This window comes from Simochromis diagramma, unplaced genomic scaffold (assembly GCF_900408965.1).
Source record: "Simochromis diagramma unplaced genomic scaffold, fSimDia1.1 OVJJ01000682.1, whole genome shotgun sequence".
NCBI lineage: Eukaryota > Metazoa > Chordata > Actinopteri > Cichliformes > Cichlidae > Simochromis > Simochromis diagramma.
This window is the reverse complement of record NW_024387359.1, coordinates 3,806,257-3,821,388: the sequence shown is the minus strand read 5'-3', so window position 1 is coordinate 3,821,388 and position 15,132 is coordinate 3,806,257. Positions and strand designations below refer to the sequence as shown.

Below are 15,132 nucleotides of genomic sequence, written 5' to 3'. Positions count from 1 at the left end.
TGATGGACAGGGCATAAACAGAAAAAAGTGTAGACTATTAATTACTAAATATTGGAAAGTGAGTGGGATTAAATAAGCTTATGCTTCTTCCTACTCCTTTATGAACATGTAATTTATTTATAATTATTATTGCTTTGTTTTCCTTCTGTCTTGCTTTGTTTGCTCTTTTTTCCTCTGTTATACTATTTTAACATGTAAAGAATACAATACCATACTCATTAGGGTTCCTTTTTCTCTCTTCTCCCCTTGGTCTTTTTTCAGTGTTGGTAGGGAAACATGCAGGAAGGTACAGAGGAGGAAGTCTATTGGTCTCACAGACTGTTGATCTCCTCAGCTTCTTGTCAAAAGGAAGGGTCAGGTGACAGCAAGCAAACAGGAACCAGAATTAGTGCCCGTGTGGTATGTAATGTGAGATAGTGAGTGCACAGGTAGTTTTGGTAGTCCCAGAGGGATTTGAGTTAGATGGTGCTTTCAGTATGTGCGTGACTGATTGTGTGAACATGTGGGTGAGGGTGGCTGGGCCGGTGGGGGCCCATGCAGTTCTGCTGCTCACTGAGCAGAGAAGTAGTCTCTCCTGGCCCGTTCTCTGGGCTGACAGAGGGCGGAGATAGCGGAGACTTGGAGGAAAGGGTGGAGCTCAGAGTTAGATTGGGGTTTTGGGCACACAGGACGGTGCTCATGGAGGAAGGAGGAGTTTGGGAGATAGGGGCGTGGTTGCTTGGAGAAGGAGTGGCCTGGGGCAAAGAATGGCTTGGCCTTCTGCTGGAGGAAGAAGAGGTGGTTTGGGGCAGTGTGGTACGGTCACTCAGAGGTGTAGGCTGAGAATTGGATGCAGGGCGCTTCACAGGAGGTGTGGCCAGCGGCAGTGGGGTGTGTGGCCCTGGTGGCGTCACAGGGGGCAAAGAAACCGACGTGTCCAGGCGTGTGTGACTGCCCTCTGGAGACTGTGGTGTGCTGTCCAGCCTCGATGCCAGCAGACCATTCTGGTACTGAGGACGAGTGATCTATGCAAGACAAAACAAAGGTGAATAGATTTTTTTTTTTTTTTTTGCCTGTCCCGTTTGGATCTTTAGCCATCAGAATTGTTGTCTGAAAGCCAAGAAAGATGCCAAGTGGATCCTCATGGCCTTGCCATATTGGTCCATTTGATTGACCTTTATTATAATTATGTATTTATTTTATTTTCGTTTTTTAAAGACGGGACAGACATGACTGGGGGATAGGACAGGGAGAAAGAATGAAAGAAAGAGAGGGAGAGAAAGAAAAATAGAGGGGAGATGAGATGGTGAGAAAGGGGGGAAGAAAAAAAAGAAAAACAAACAAAACACCTGGATCACCACGATCAACAAAGAGCAACATAATAAAAACAACACCATCACAATAAACTAGCTAATAATAGATAACAGTAGATACTTTTTTAATTTCACCTGTTGAGAATGAAAAAAGAAAACAAGCAGAAGAAAACGAGAGCAATAGAATAAACAACATCACGATGATATATGGGAATATAACTGTAAATACTAAATATTAAACATTATTGTGCAGCACGTAAGATCGACAGCGCACAGTGTGCTTTGAGGTAGGAGCCAAAAAGGGTGTAGTTTGTGTGTGTGAGCACCTGTGAGCATGAACGCGCTTGTTTTAAAAGGTTCCTTCATGTAATGATCTGCTAGAGGGTGTGGGGAGCCACTGCTCCGTCCACCAGGGCATCAAGCAGGTATGGAGGAGATCAAAACTCCAGACATCCAGAGGCCCTCAGAACACAAGAGACCAAGGAAGACCAACAGAGGGGCAGCCGCGCCACTATCCCAGAAAGAGCTGACGAGAGTCCCAAATGAGGGGTCACTCAGCAGCCGCGGAGCAGAAGCCAGGGGGGGTTGCAGTGACGTGCCCGTGAGCTCCGCCAGCAGCCAGCTGTGCCTGAGTGACCGAGCCCCAGGCCGAGAGGCCGAGGGCACCCCACCCCCGAAGTGGCCCGAGCAAGCCCCAGGCTCCAGGCCCCGATAAGCGGGCCACCAAGGAGTGAGCCAGTGTGTACCTTGACGCCCATCCCCGGACACAAAGAACCACCAACGCACCGATGTCTGAGGGTGTCTGCCACTGGTAGGGGAAGTGGTGGGGGAGATAGGCCTCCTTACCTTGGAGGACCTGGGATGTCCCCAGAGAGGTGGCGTCTGATACCCGACCTGACATATGGACACAGACAAACAGGCACACACAGATACAAACATCCATTCCCACCCTCATGCTCTCATATGCAATTACTCAACACTCACCCAACGTGGAGACAGCCATCCTGCCACTGCGCCGACTCTCCAGCGCAGGCTCAGACCCGCCTCGTGTTCCCAGGAGGCAACAAGCATCGAAGGCGTTGGAAGGGGACGGGGGATGTGTGAGTGCTTATCAGTGTAAGTGTATGTGTGTGCGTGTCCATAGTTCAGCTGAGACAGTGTCCTTCGCCCTATCAGGCTAAGTAAACAGTCTGCTAGCCAATCCAGGTGGCCTTGCATGGAATGGGAAGAATAGTCATCACACAGTCGTTATCAGGGAGTTTTTGTTTGGCTCCAGTATTTACCGTTGAGTCTTCACGGCAGCCGTAAGCGTCTCCAAGGTGTTAACCATGCTGCATTCGTTGTGAGAGGTCGCGCCTCGTCCCATCGCTTCAATTCCAGCGGTCAGCCTTGGGGGGGTTTGAACAGCTGGTTCCGCTCTCTTATTTCTCCGATAAGTCAGGGCCAAGCCAGCTCCGATCAGCAAGAACCCTGTTATCATGGTTCCGAATAGGTAGATATCTTCAGCGTCCTCAATCGACAGTCCCGCCAGGCACATGACCCTCCAGTACTGCCACCCGTCCATCGTGTATCCGGCAGGGAAAGTCCCTCCAGGGCACTCAGGCTCTCCCGAGCCCAGACTTCTCGTTGAGAAATGGTGTCAATAGCATTCAGAGACCAGTTGATCAAATCCATAATTCTCGTTTAGGTTTTAGAGAACGACAGTGAGAGACTGTTCGAGGGAAAGTAATACACACGAGACAAGACAAGGACACAAGAGGCTAAGCAGGGAAGATAAGGGTAAGGAGGAGAGGAGAAAAAGTGTGACCGCCTTCGCTGAGAGCCAAACGAGAACATTCTGTATATTTTGGAAAGTAATTTGGGGGTTTTAAGAGTAAGAAATTGAACCACACTTGGTGGTGTTTGTCGTTCAACTTGACTCAGTTTAAATTTCTTTTTTTACTATGGATTTAACTTGTTGATATTCTAAAAAAATTCTTGTTGATCCCATATTGTGTAACTAGTCTGTCAAATGAAATAAATTCTGTTCCTTCTAATATATGTTCTAAATATTTGATTCCTTTACCACTCCAATCTGAAAAGTTTATCATATTATTGTTATGTAATATGTCAGGGTTGTTCCAGATAGGTGTATGTTTGCATGGGATTAATGAAGACTCTGTCAATTTTAGAAACTCCCACCATGCTGTCAGAGAAGAACTGATGTTGACGCTTTTGAAGCATTCATGTCGTTGGATGTTTGAGCTGATAAATGGTAGATCTGAAATCTCTAGATTATTGCAAAGTGCTTGTTCTACATCTAGCCAAGGTTCATCTAAGAAGGTATGTTTTAGCCATCCTGAGATAAACTGAAGCCTGTTGGCTAAGAAGTAGTGCTGAAAGTTAGGTAGTTCTAATCCTCCTTTATCCTTGGTCTTTTGTAGTGTTTTTAAGCTTATACGTGGGGGTTTATCTTTCCAAAGGAATTTGGACATGTATGAATCTAGAGATCTGAACCAATCTTGTGGAGGTTTAGTTGGGATCATTGAGAATAAATAATTTATTTTTGGCAAGACCATCATTTTTATAGCGGCAACCCTTCCCATGAGTGATATGGGTAAACATTTCCATCTAGCCAGATCGCCTTCTACCTTCTTTAAAAGTGGGATATGGTTTAATTTAGTTAGATCTGCAAGCGTGGGAGAAACATTAATACCTAAATATTTTATATTTCCCGATTGCAGTGGTGTAGAAGAAAAATTATGGAAGGAGCAATTAATCGGAAGGACTGTAGATTTTGACCAGTTAATTGAGTAATCTGATATTCTTGCAAAAGAGTTTATCAATTCAATCACCCCAGAGATATTGGTTTGTGAGTTTTTCTTTGTAGAATTCTGCAGGAAAGCCGTCTGGACCTGGAGCCTTATTATTGGGCATACTTATCAGGGCTTCCTGGAGTTCACCTGATGTCAGTGGCGAATCCAGTGCCATTGCTTGAGTGTCTAATAATTTTGGAAGAGTTATGTTGTCTAAAAACTGATCAATTTCCTTTTTAGATGGGTTTATTTGTGGTGAATACAATCTTTTATAGAAATCCCTGAAAATGTTGTTTATTTGTTTCGGGTCATATACTGTGTTCCCAGATGAATCTTGAACAGCACATATAGTTGTTTTTTCTTTATTTATTTTTAGCTGGTTTGCTAGAAATTGACCGGATTTATTACCATGTTCATAATTTTGTAAGCGTAGTCTTTGTACTAAGAATTTTGTTTTTTTATCAATTATCTCATTTAATTCTAGTTTTGTTTTGCGTATTTTGTTCAATGTTTCCTGATCTTGGTGGGACGCGTAGGCTTCTTCTAGTGATTTAATGTTTTTTTCTAATTCCTGAATATTTTTGTTTTCTTTTTTCTTTTTATGTGATGAGAAAGAAATTATTTTACCTCTCATCACCGCTTTCCCTGCTTCCCATAGAACAGATATGTAACTGTTTCCACTAGAGAATATACCTAATTTACAGCTCAACGTAATGTAGCTACATACATAACTGAGATTTTTTTTCCTTATTAAAATATTGTGCTATATCACAAATACTACCAAATATACAATTTCCTATTCATGTAACATCCTAAGGGTGATATTCTACCTGCTTTCATTTCAACTTGTTAGCCCAGAAGAATGTTAGTCAGTTAACAGAGGGTGCAAAACGCCATCATGACAGACAGGCTACAGAACAACAGGATGAATACCAGGCACCATAATGTGTTCATAACAGAGGCCAAACAAGTGTCCATAGTGTCTATGTTGAAGAGATACCCAGAAAATTAAGAGCCAAGAAAATAACTAGCATGTTCTCTAAAGAGCCATCCAAAGTGTACTCTCAGCTGAAAGGGAACAATACTGATTCACCCAGAGCTGACACTGACCAATCCTGTAAGAATAATTAAGAGAAAGTAGCTGAATAACCTAAGAGCACAACAACTTCCTAGAACAAGAAGAATTATCCTGATCATTAAGGTTTTCCACAAAGGTATGACATGCGAATTACCTACCTCGCCACAACATGGAAGCTCCTATCATAGCAACCAAGCTGACTAGGCAAAAGTCAACACACAGCACAGTTAAAAGGGCATGGCAGATAACACCAAAGCACCAGCTCCTGGTTGACAGAGCAGTAGATCGGGACCCCAAGACATATCAATCTCAGCACTGCCTGGACTGACTACAAGTAAGCTTTTCCAAGGAGCTTAGGAAAAAAGTAGCAGGACTTTTGCAAGTTTCACAAAACTTAAAAGACGTCTAGTCACATTCTTACTAATCTCCTTAAACTAGTATGAGTTGAATAACTGAGAACCTACACAGAAATACACAAAAGCTAATGAAATTCACTGTGGACAGTGACAGTGCTGGAAGCCCTTACCTGTATTTTTATTAATTTTAGTGATTTGTATTTAAAAACTAAATATTTAAAAACTACATAAAAGAAAGAAAACACATTTGTGGTTAGTGATTCTTTATTAGGTTCATTTTCTAGTATTTAAGTGAATCGCTTGTGGAAGGTGAAGAGACAGGGGGACTGGCCATCCGACCTGTGTCAGGAAAAAGAACCTTAGTTAGAGCTGTTCACATTTTATCATTATCATTTGTCTGTAACCTAAATTCTTTATATAAGTATTAAGATAAGTGTGTTAACAGTACTCACCTTTCCTGGTTGTTTCTTTTGCAGGATGTGGAGCAAAAGAGTAGAAGCAGCACAATCACCTGCTTATGAGCTCCTGGAGCAAACCAATATCCCAGGTTAGGGGAGTGTGGTTAAGGTGCTTTAATTTATAAAGAAGTGGTTGAAGTCTATATGTTATTTAATTATTTATAGGACTTGGTAAAAATATAAATGTGTCTTTCATGTGTTGTATTGTGGTTTGATGATGGCTCATGTGGATGTTTATGTTTTCATTTGGTTTGCTAACTCTAGACTTGGGCTATTCTAGATGCTCACCGGAATCAGGTAGAGTATAAAATGGAGCCAGTTGCTTTTAGAGGTTGTTGGGTTCTTTGCTGTGTGTTGGTGCGTAAACTCACGGTCTCTTTAATAGAGTCTTCCAGTTAATGGATAAATTTTATTCCAGTCTTATGCCATTTTGTGTGAATGTAACCCCCTAATTCACCTCTTCATGAAAAGTGGATACGAATATATAGATTCAGGAGTGGAGTGAACACTAGCGATGTCAAACCATTCGCCAGTAAGTGAGACACTGACTCACTGATCCACAAAAAGGACATAGTTATGTCAGAGAGAGAGTGTTGACAAATTGTGTGGTTCACAATTTGATATTTTGAAAGATTTCATCTACTTCAAGCATTTATTTGTACTTGCCTGATTTAAATGCCACAAAATCTTATTTCTTCCATCTGCTCAGTGTTATTTAAATACTGTTCAATATGTAGCTTTTAGAAGAAATGTTTAGATTTTGCATTGTGGGAAGCAATTGTTTTTATATTTCATTTATTTAGTTGAAATATTTTTTTCTTATACTTGAAATAGAACCATTATAAAGAATTCATTTCCTATGGGTGTCTGTGTTATACAGAAGTATAGTAAGTTAAAAATCAGCTTATATAAAAATGTTTGTCAGTCAAACAGGGAGTTACCTTGACAAACTGAAGATCTGAAAGTGCTCGAACACAGAAATCTGGTATGTACTGGAAGGGTGTGCCTGGGATCTGAGTGTTGCTTCCACAGACGGAGCCACTCTCTGGAGCCCGTTCGGTGCAGCTCAGAGATGCCGAGCGGTTGAGGTTGCCCCCATGTGACGGAGAACGGAACTCTAAGGATTAACAGAGAAAACAGTGAGCAAAAAACGACAAGGGGTCTCTAAAAGAAAAGTAATTAACAAAGCTGACATGAATGAAAAATGGAAACAAAAATAATTGTGAGCAAGGAAAAGGTGAAGGCAGCTGGGTGAATGAGGTGGTGAGGGCTGGTGTAATGAGTACACAGTGCAACAGATCACACAAACACACACAAAACATATAAATGTCATACTTGTGCTATGACTGCATGAATGTGGGGAGACTGTTTGTCACGCAAAGAATGCGCCAAACATGCTGTGTGATGATGCAAAGAGCATCATTTGAGCATTTTACAGCTGAGCTCTGAGAACAGACTTCTGTCATTGGTTTTACAGATGATTTAGGGTAGAGGACGGCCTATCATAATTGGATGAGCAAGTTTAGTAAGTGAGGAGATACTGGAGAAGTTTACCCTTTTGTAAAAAAAAATATGCTGATTTTCTTTCTTTTAGAGTTAGGTAATAAAAATTAGCTTAGCTTAGTTTATAATTAAGACTAGGAACAGGGTTGAACAGCTAGCCTACCTCTGTAGAAAAATCACAGAATCTGCCACTTAAAAAAGACTCTACAAAGTTCCACCCACAAATACAGATGATTATGAACAAAAGCTTTCATGCAATGTGAACATTACAGCTAAGAGGCACTGAAATTCAGACTTAGAAATTAACTCCCACTTTCATAAGATGGCAGATACCACCTGCAGTGGGATTTAGCAAAAACTGCACATGTGATTAGCTTGAGAAGCTTCTTCAGTTAAGAAGAGCTAAAGTCTCTGGGATGAGAGGTGAGCTTTTCCATTAAATTAATGATATCCAGTTCAAAGCTCTTAAGCTTTCCCATTACAATACATACTATTCCCATTTCTGTTGTAGAGGAAATGGGCAAAATCACAGGAGATTTGCCCATTTCATTCAGCCCTCAGAAAGACAAATAAGCACATTCTTCAAAGTGTCAAAACTATTTTGTTAACCAGAGTTCTGCAGTCAGATTAGTGTAGCTGTTGATAAATATCACAAGAGTGATGAAAAACCATCTGAACGTAGATCAGTGGTTAGCAGGAGGTGTTAGTTTTGACAGGGTTAGAAATTAGAGGTCACAGCGTCAAGAATCCCATCCAACAAGTTGCTCATTTAACTGTCACACCTGCCTTCAGAAGAAGACACAAACAGACCACATGCAGCATCAGCAGTGAGCGCTTCAGCATGTTCAAAATATACAGCAGCACCCAGCTACTGATTTTACTACAGAATAATCAATTATCTATCAATGAATATGGACAATAAAACCAAATATTAACTAAAGGTCCATTTACAAGCTGATCATAGCTTTCAGTCGCATTTTGCAGTGTTCCTGTGAGATGGGGCCATTATATGTTTTTTTTTAAATATCCTCGCTCGAGTTATAGAAATGAAACTCATCTCGTTTTAGTGGGATATAATGTAAACTGTATATCAGACAACACAAGCAATTAGAAGACATGATAAGCTGCTGTTTGTCAACATTTTAGGACATTATATTAATCAGCTTACTTTATAAGATGTCTGAAAATGATCACAAATACCTATTGTGAGTTTTCAAAGCTGAAAGCAAACAGTTTTCATTTAACTTCTTCTGCTAAATAAAAAAAATCAGAGGTCAAAAATGTTTAATTTACCATGCTTTTTGTAACCTTTGAATCTTTCCAAGGTTCATTTATGATTTAAAATTTTCTAACCAACTCCTTTTTGGGATTTTCTTACTTCCAGCTCTTGCTTTAAGACACAAACTTTGGAGAAGTTTGAAATATTTGAAAGCATGAGTTTGGTTGAGCAGTGTAAAAACCTTACACCTTATAACCCTTTTAGAAATATAATCATTGTTGGTAGAAATAGTAAAAACCCAGAAAAAAGGGACAGCATGAAAACAAAAAAAACAACAAAAAAAAGCAAAACACCTTTACTTCCTACAAAACATGTGTTCTAAAACATTGACTTGTTGGATCAGGACTCTGAACATGATGCAAGAAAAGAAAGGGGGCGGGGTGATGGTGAGAAAATCTGATTAAATACAGGCCCCCGGGGCTCTGCCTCCACAGGTCCATGCAAGTATTTACCTGGGAAACGAGAGAACAGAGAAAATCTCTTAAGAGAGAGGCGTCGTGGAGGGGGGGAGGCCACTGACGGGGAAAGAGGAGGGGTGACAACTGAGAGAGAAAGAAAGGGGGCAGAGAGAGACATGAGCGGGTTTATTTATTTATTTATGATTTTTCTCCTGATTTAGTTAGACTGGATCACTCTACGTACTCATTTTTTATTACCATAGAGCTTGGAAGTTTGTTCCATTGAACTCTGAGGATAACGTAGGAGATTCTCTGAATGTCTTCTTCATCAGTAATATAGTCTTCCTACTCCCTTGACCTATAATTGAACACTTTCTAAATGGCTTTATTCTCTCAATTGCTAGTTTAAAGTCCTATTAAATGTAACATGATGCTCATTTTGTTGGTTTGTGCCCAAATGGGGAAAATGGACAGTTAATAGTTTACAGTTTGACTACTGTTTATGTTCAGTGCTGCCATCTTGGATTACTAATTTTGGGTTTGTGGAACGCCCCCTCAGAGTTGAGGGGGCGTTCCACAAAAAAATTCAGACTCAGAATTTTTCAACTTCCAACTTATTCAGCAACACACCACAACATCCGAGTTCTCACATGCATCACTCAAAGCCCTTAAAAAGGGAGAATTGTAAAATTCAACAAACAACAGACAAAGCATTAGATAATGTCCTACAGAAAAACAACCCCACCACAATTTCTACATAAATGGAATGTTCAAGTTTATAATTCTCTCTCTGTCTAGATTACATGATATCTGAATGCATCACTGGAATAAAAGTTACTCTGTTTTCAGGATTAGAAATGGTCAAGTGTTTGACATTTACATCCCACACACTGAGGTGGATAACGTGCACATAAAGCAGTGGTTTATCAAATGGTGACAGAGCAACAGAAACAGGCCAACAGGGAAGAGAAACAAGAGAAGAAGAGACAGTAGCTATATCACAGCTCCCTTTAAGTGTTTGACATCTTATTACCATGACAAAAGTCACTGACAGTGTTAGATATTTGTGACCTGATTCAATCTTTAATGTAAATGTCTGGAATTTTGTGACTAGTGGCACAAAGATGAAATGTTCACAGTGTAACCTGCTATAGACAGTCAAGGACTGTCTGAACAGAAATTCATTAAATTAAAAAAAAAGTCTTTCAAAAAACATGACTGCACTGACCAACATTTTTTAAAACATTATTTTTCTTGGATTGCACAAGAGTAGCTTTGCATGATTCACAATTCAAAATAAGTCTAAGATAAATTTGTATTCATACTGGGCCTTGATGGAGCCCATCAGTTCATCCTTTATTTGACACAAGCTTTTCAAGCTTTCAGCCAACTTTCTTTTGATTGGCTGCCCCTTACAAAACTTAAGCTTTGAAAAGCAGGTTCTGTGCTCACAGCTACAGATGACCATATTAGGGATATATGTTCTCACTGACAACAAACTTTTAACAGTACTTTGTAGGATATCCACTTTAAGACCTTCACGTCCATGTTTCTAATTTACTACAGATTATGACAGGGTTGGGAAGTTCATCTTCAAGGTATGCAGAGAGAGGTTTGGTGAGGTTAGTTGAATGGAGCCCACAGCCCCAAGGATAGAGGTATTGGGGGAGAGAGAGAGAGAGAAAAACGTTATCAAAGACACCCGGCAGCTCTGTCAGAACTGGGGGAAAGCTGTACCAGATGAGAAAGCCACTTGAAGGAGCTGTGGGACAAGATCAAACGATGGGAATTGATAAGACTTTAGTGATTCCGATTCACTTATCGACTTGATGTCATTGGGTTCTCATTGCCTCCATGGCACCAAGGACCCTGGACAAGATGGGATGCCGCTATTAACATCTGGAGGATGCCACAATCCAGACTTACTTTCCTTTTAAGGGAAACCTATGACACCCTCCCATGCCACTGGAATATCACACAGTGGTACAATGAGGTGGTAAGCTGTTCTCTCTGTGGGAGCCCCAAGGCAAATTTCCAGGACATATTATCAGGATGTAAGGTGGCACTGACTCATACTGTAAATGGATCTTTTGTTTCAACTCAAGTGTGCTAATACATCTCCCCGTTTCCATCTCTGTCGGACAAACAGTAGCTGTCACATTTAATAGCCATTATATAGGAAACTGTTGTGACTTGCTGATCTAAAAAAAAGGTGCTGGCACTGATCCAGTCTTCAGTGTCTGTAGCTTCTGCAGTTCTATAGATTATATTAACTATAATAAGTGTAAGATATATGAGATATATTTTCTGCTGGCATATTTCAAGTGTGCATGGAAAACTACAGAAAGGAGGATAAGTTGAATCTTTTTTTCCAAATACAAATCTTTCATTCTCATTTTCCTTATGCAGATTTGTTTCAAAGTTTAATAAAAGCTTATGTACCACTACAAACTTTGAAATACATGTTAATGTCAGCTTGCAAACTTAGCTTGAGTCTGTAGGTGTCTTTCCATAGGGCAACATCCCTTGCTTCCTTATTTTTGTCACCTACAGTCATGTGAAAAAGTACTTTGTTCTTATGATCTACTTGGTCTATTTGGTTCACATGACTCTGTGGAGCCCTGTGAAAAACCAAGTACATCCTTACTTGCTTCCACAGGAATTAAGAGGGTAAGTAGAGTAAGAACATGGCTTCAGTTTTCAAAGCTGCACTTAAAGAAACCACAAAACTTGTGGAACAATATTCTTGAGACAGATGAGACCAAAGTAGGAATGTTTGATCATAGTGCACAGTGAACTGTTTGGACAAAACCAAACACACCATGCCAGCACGAATACCTCATACCAACTGTCAAGTATGGTGGAGGAGTGATGATTTGGACTTGTTTTGCAACCATAGGACCTGAGCATCTTGCAGTCATTGAGTCAACCTGTTTTCAGTGCTAACCACAGTCATTAGCACTATTGCCTCAGAGCAAGAAGGTTCTGTGTTCAAATTCACTCGTCAACTCGTCAAGTTTGCATGTTCTCTCCGTGCTTTCAATTGTTGAATTGTTTCAATTCAATTGTATTTATACACCACCGAATTACAACAGCAGTAGCCTCAAGATGCTTATTCCAAGGTAGAGACCCTACAAAAATACAGAGGAAATTATTTCAGTGTGCTCTCTCCAGGCACTCCAACCTTCATTTACCATCCAAAGACATGCATAGATTAGCTTAAGCGGGAATATTAAATTGGCCATAGGTATAAAAGTGAGATTAAATGATTTGTTAGTTGTCCCTGTGATACACTGGTCAAAAATACCTTGTTTTTATAGCAATGATGGTGAACCCATGACCTAGTTCATAAAACCTGTAATACAGCACTGAAGGGACACCATTTAATTGGACTAAAGCTCGGGTCTAAGTGTTAATGTATTTGATGCTTCCTTTATAGAATGAAAAACAGGCTTCAGTGTTAAGGACTCTCTTTAAGGACTCTCTTTCATCCACACAAGTTCAAGTAAACTTCTCAAAAAGGCGAACCTTAAGGTGCTTTTTTCTCTAATTAGGCTGCAGTAACATGACTTTACAACAAAAAGCATATAAAAGAGCAGGTGTGGATAGGGACACACACTTATGGACAGAATATGTCACTGCAGGGCAAGTGTAGTACTAAACTGCTGGATTAACCTTTTAACCTTCTATAACAGAAATCCTCTCAACAGCCTGGGAGGTTCAACTCAGGAGAAACAATCAGCTAATCTGTAAACTGGCCACAGAAAATACCACCAGACTATTGGTTTTTCTTTTGGTTTTTTTAGAGCCTTCATTTTGGCCATTTCTCATTTCTTAGACATTTTCAACAAGTTCTGAAAAAATGTAAAGCTAGAACAGTTTTCTAGAGTTCTTTTGAGGACTACGTTGACATTATCATGCAATACATGCATAACTACTACAATAACACTTGTATTACTACATAATTCTTTTGCGTCAACTTGCAACTTTAGCACAGGATGGAGTGCAGTGAGTTTTACAGAAAGAAACAGATATTATGCTGAAAGAGTTATTAAAAGCTTCTATAGACTACATTCTAACTCCTCTACATCACAATTTAACCAATATGTTTGGTGTGAGAAAACTCATGTGTTAAGATTACAAGTCACTGAGTAACTGATTAATTTACTTGCAAATGCTACTTCTGTTTCCATATTTTTGTATTTGAATAATAACATGCAGATTGTAACTGATCTCCAAGCAGAGTCAGGGGCAGCTTGTCTAACATGTTGGTCTCCTGTCAACCCTTTGTTAACAGGGGTACAGACACACTCATGACAGAAATGACAATTTCCTACAGATCCAATTCAAGCTACGTAGGTTCCAGATACAATAGGAGACGCAATTTATAGGATGGATGGAACATGAGATTCAATTCAATTCCATTCAAATAGCCCCAATTCACAACAACTGTTGCCTCAAAGTAAGGCTTACAATCACACAGCCCCCCTATGAGCAAGCACTTGGAAGGAAAAGGAGCAGCAATTCATCGGAACAGGTTGTGGGTGAGGGCAAAGTACAGTGAGAGAGAGAGAGAGAGAGAGCGCAAGAGTTTAATTCAATTAACTGCTAATTAATAAATACAGAAGCGGTTTATAAAAACACAGATAGTAAAAAGTGATAAAAATGTATTATGGGCACCCACTGCAGCCTCAGCCTGTTGTCATATGACCCACCCTAACTATATGCCTTTATCTAAAATTAAAGTTTTAAGTTTAATATTAATGGTATCTGTCTTCTGAATCCAAATTGTGAAATGGTTCCGTGGAAATGGGTCCTTACAGCTAAAAGCTCTACCTACTTTTAAAAGCTCTAGGAACCACAAGTAGCCAGCGGTCTGAGAGCAAAGTGCTTTTATAGGATGATATATGATATGATATATCTGAAGTATTATGAGGTCCTTAAGATATGACAGGGCCTGATTATTCAAGATTTTGAATCTAAAGATTATTTTAAATTCAATTCTGATTTTAACAAGGAGTCAGTGAAGAGCACTAATATAGGAGAAATATTCTCTCTCTTTGTAGTCCCTGTCAGTACCCTCGCTGCAGCATTCTGGATCAACTGAGGGGCTTTTAAGGGAGTTTTTCAAGCAACCTGAAAATACTGAATTACAACAGTCCAGCCTAGATGTAATAAATGTAAGCTAGCTTTTCAGCATATTTCTGACACAGTGATGGGCCACGGTAATGTCATCTCAAGTATTTAGTGAGACATCGTGTTTCTAAGATTCCTAGGACTGAGTACAATAACCTCAGTTTTATTGAAATGTAAAAGTTAAAAAAAACCAAAAAACAGATCAATCCAGGCTTTTATATCTTTAAGACGTGACTGTAGTTTTACAGGCTGATTTGTATCATATGGCTTCATGGATAAATAAAGCTGGGTATCATTTGCATAACAATGAAAACCTATGCAGTGTTTCCTAATAGTATTGTCTAAGGAAAGCATGTATAATGTAAAAAGTATTGGTCCCAGCACAAAACCCTGCTGAAGAAGACTCCCTATTTACATACACAAACTGGAATCTGTCAGATAGATATGCTTCAAACCCAAGCAATATCATCATGCATTTAAATCTTTGTAGCAAACAGACAACACTATGGAAGCACACAGATGAGTCTACAGCTGGAGAACTGCAGGCCATATTACCTGTGACACAACAGGTGAACAGTAAGAATGTACAGCTGATAAATGTGATAGGAACATCTCTGATAAATCCCATATACAGTGGGGCAAAAAAGTATTTAGTCAGCCACCGATTGTGCAAGTTCCCCCACCTAAAATGATGACAGAGGTCAGTAATTTGCACCAGGGGTACACTTCAACTGTGAGAGACAGAATGTGAAAAAAAAATCCATGAATCCACATGGTAGGATTTGTAAAGAATTTATTCGTAAATCAGGGTGGAAAATAAGTATTTGGTCAATAACA

At 39.8% G+C, this 15,132-nt stretch overlaps 1 protein-coding gene across 5 annotated transcripts in view; it reads right to left on the bottom strand.

Annotated features, from left to right (window-relative positions):
- Positions 1 to 260: 260 nt before the first annotated feature.
- The window catches only part of LOC120718737 (metal transporter CNNM4-like), a 36,644-nt gene continuing 21,772 nt past the window's right edge, over positions 261 to 15,132 (bottom strand). The window contains exons 6-9 of one of the 5 annotated variants that reach the window (XR_005692552.1): positions 9,214 to 9,303; positions 6,921 to 7,096; positions 5,974 to 6,046; positions 4,663 to 5,860 (exon numbers count right to left, since the gene is read on the bottom strand). Coding sequence is in view for 3 of the 5 variants with exons in the window: in XM_040007408.1 (XP_039863342.1) it covers positions 459 to 1,004; positions 6,921 to 7,096; positions 9,214 to 9,303 (812 nt within the window). In the remaining 2 variants the exon portion in view is untranslated. Of the gene's footprint in view, positions 1,005 to 4,662; positions 7,097 to 9,213; positions 9,304 to 15,132 lie in introns of those variants that run through there. The other 4 variants (XM_040007408.1, XR_005692551.1, XM_040007410.1 and 1 more) reach the window with 4 other exon arrangements.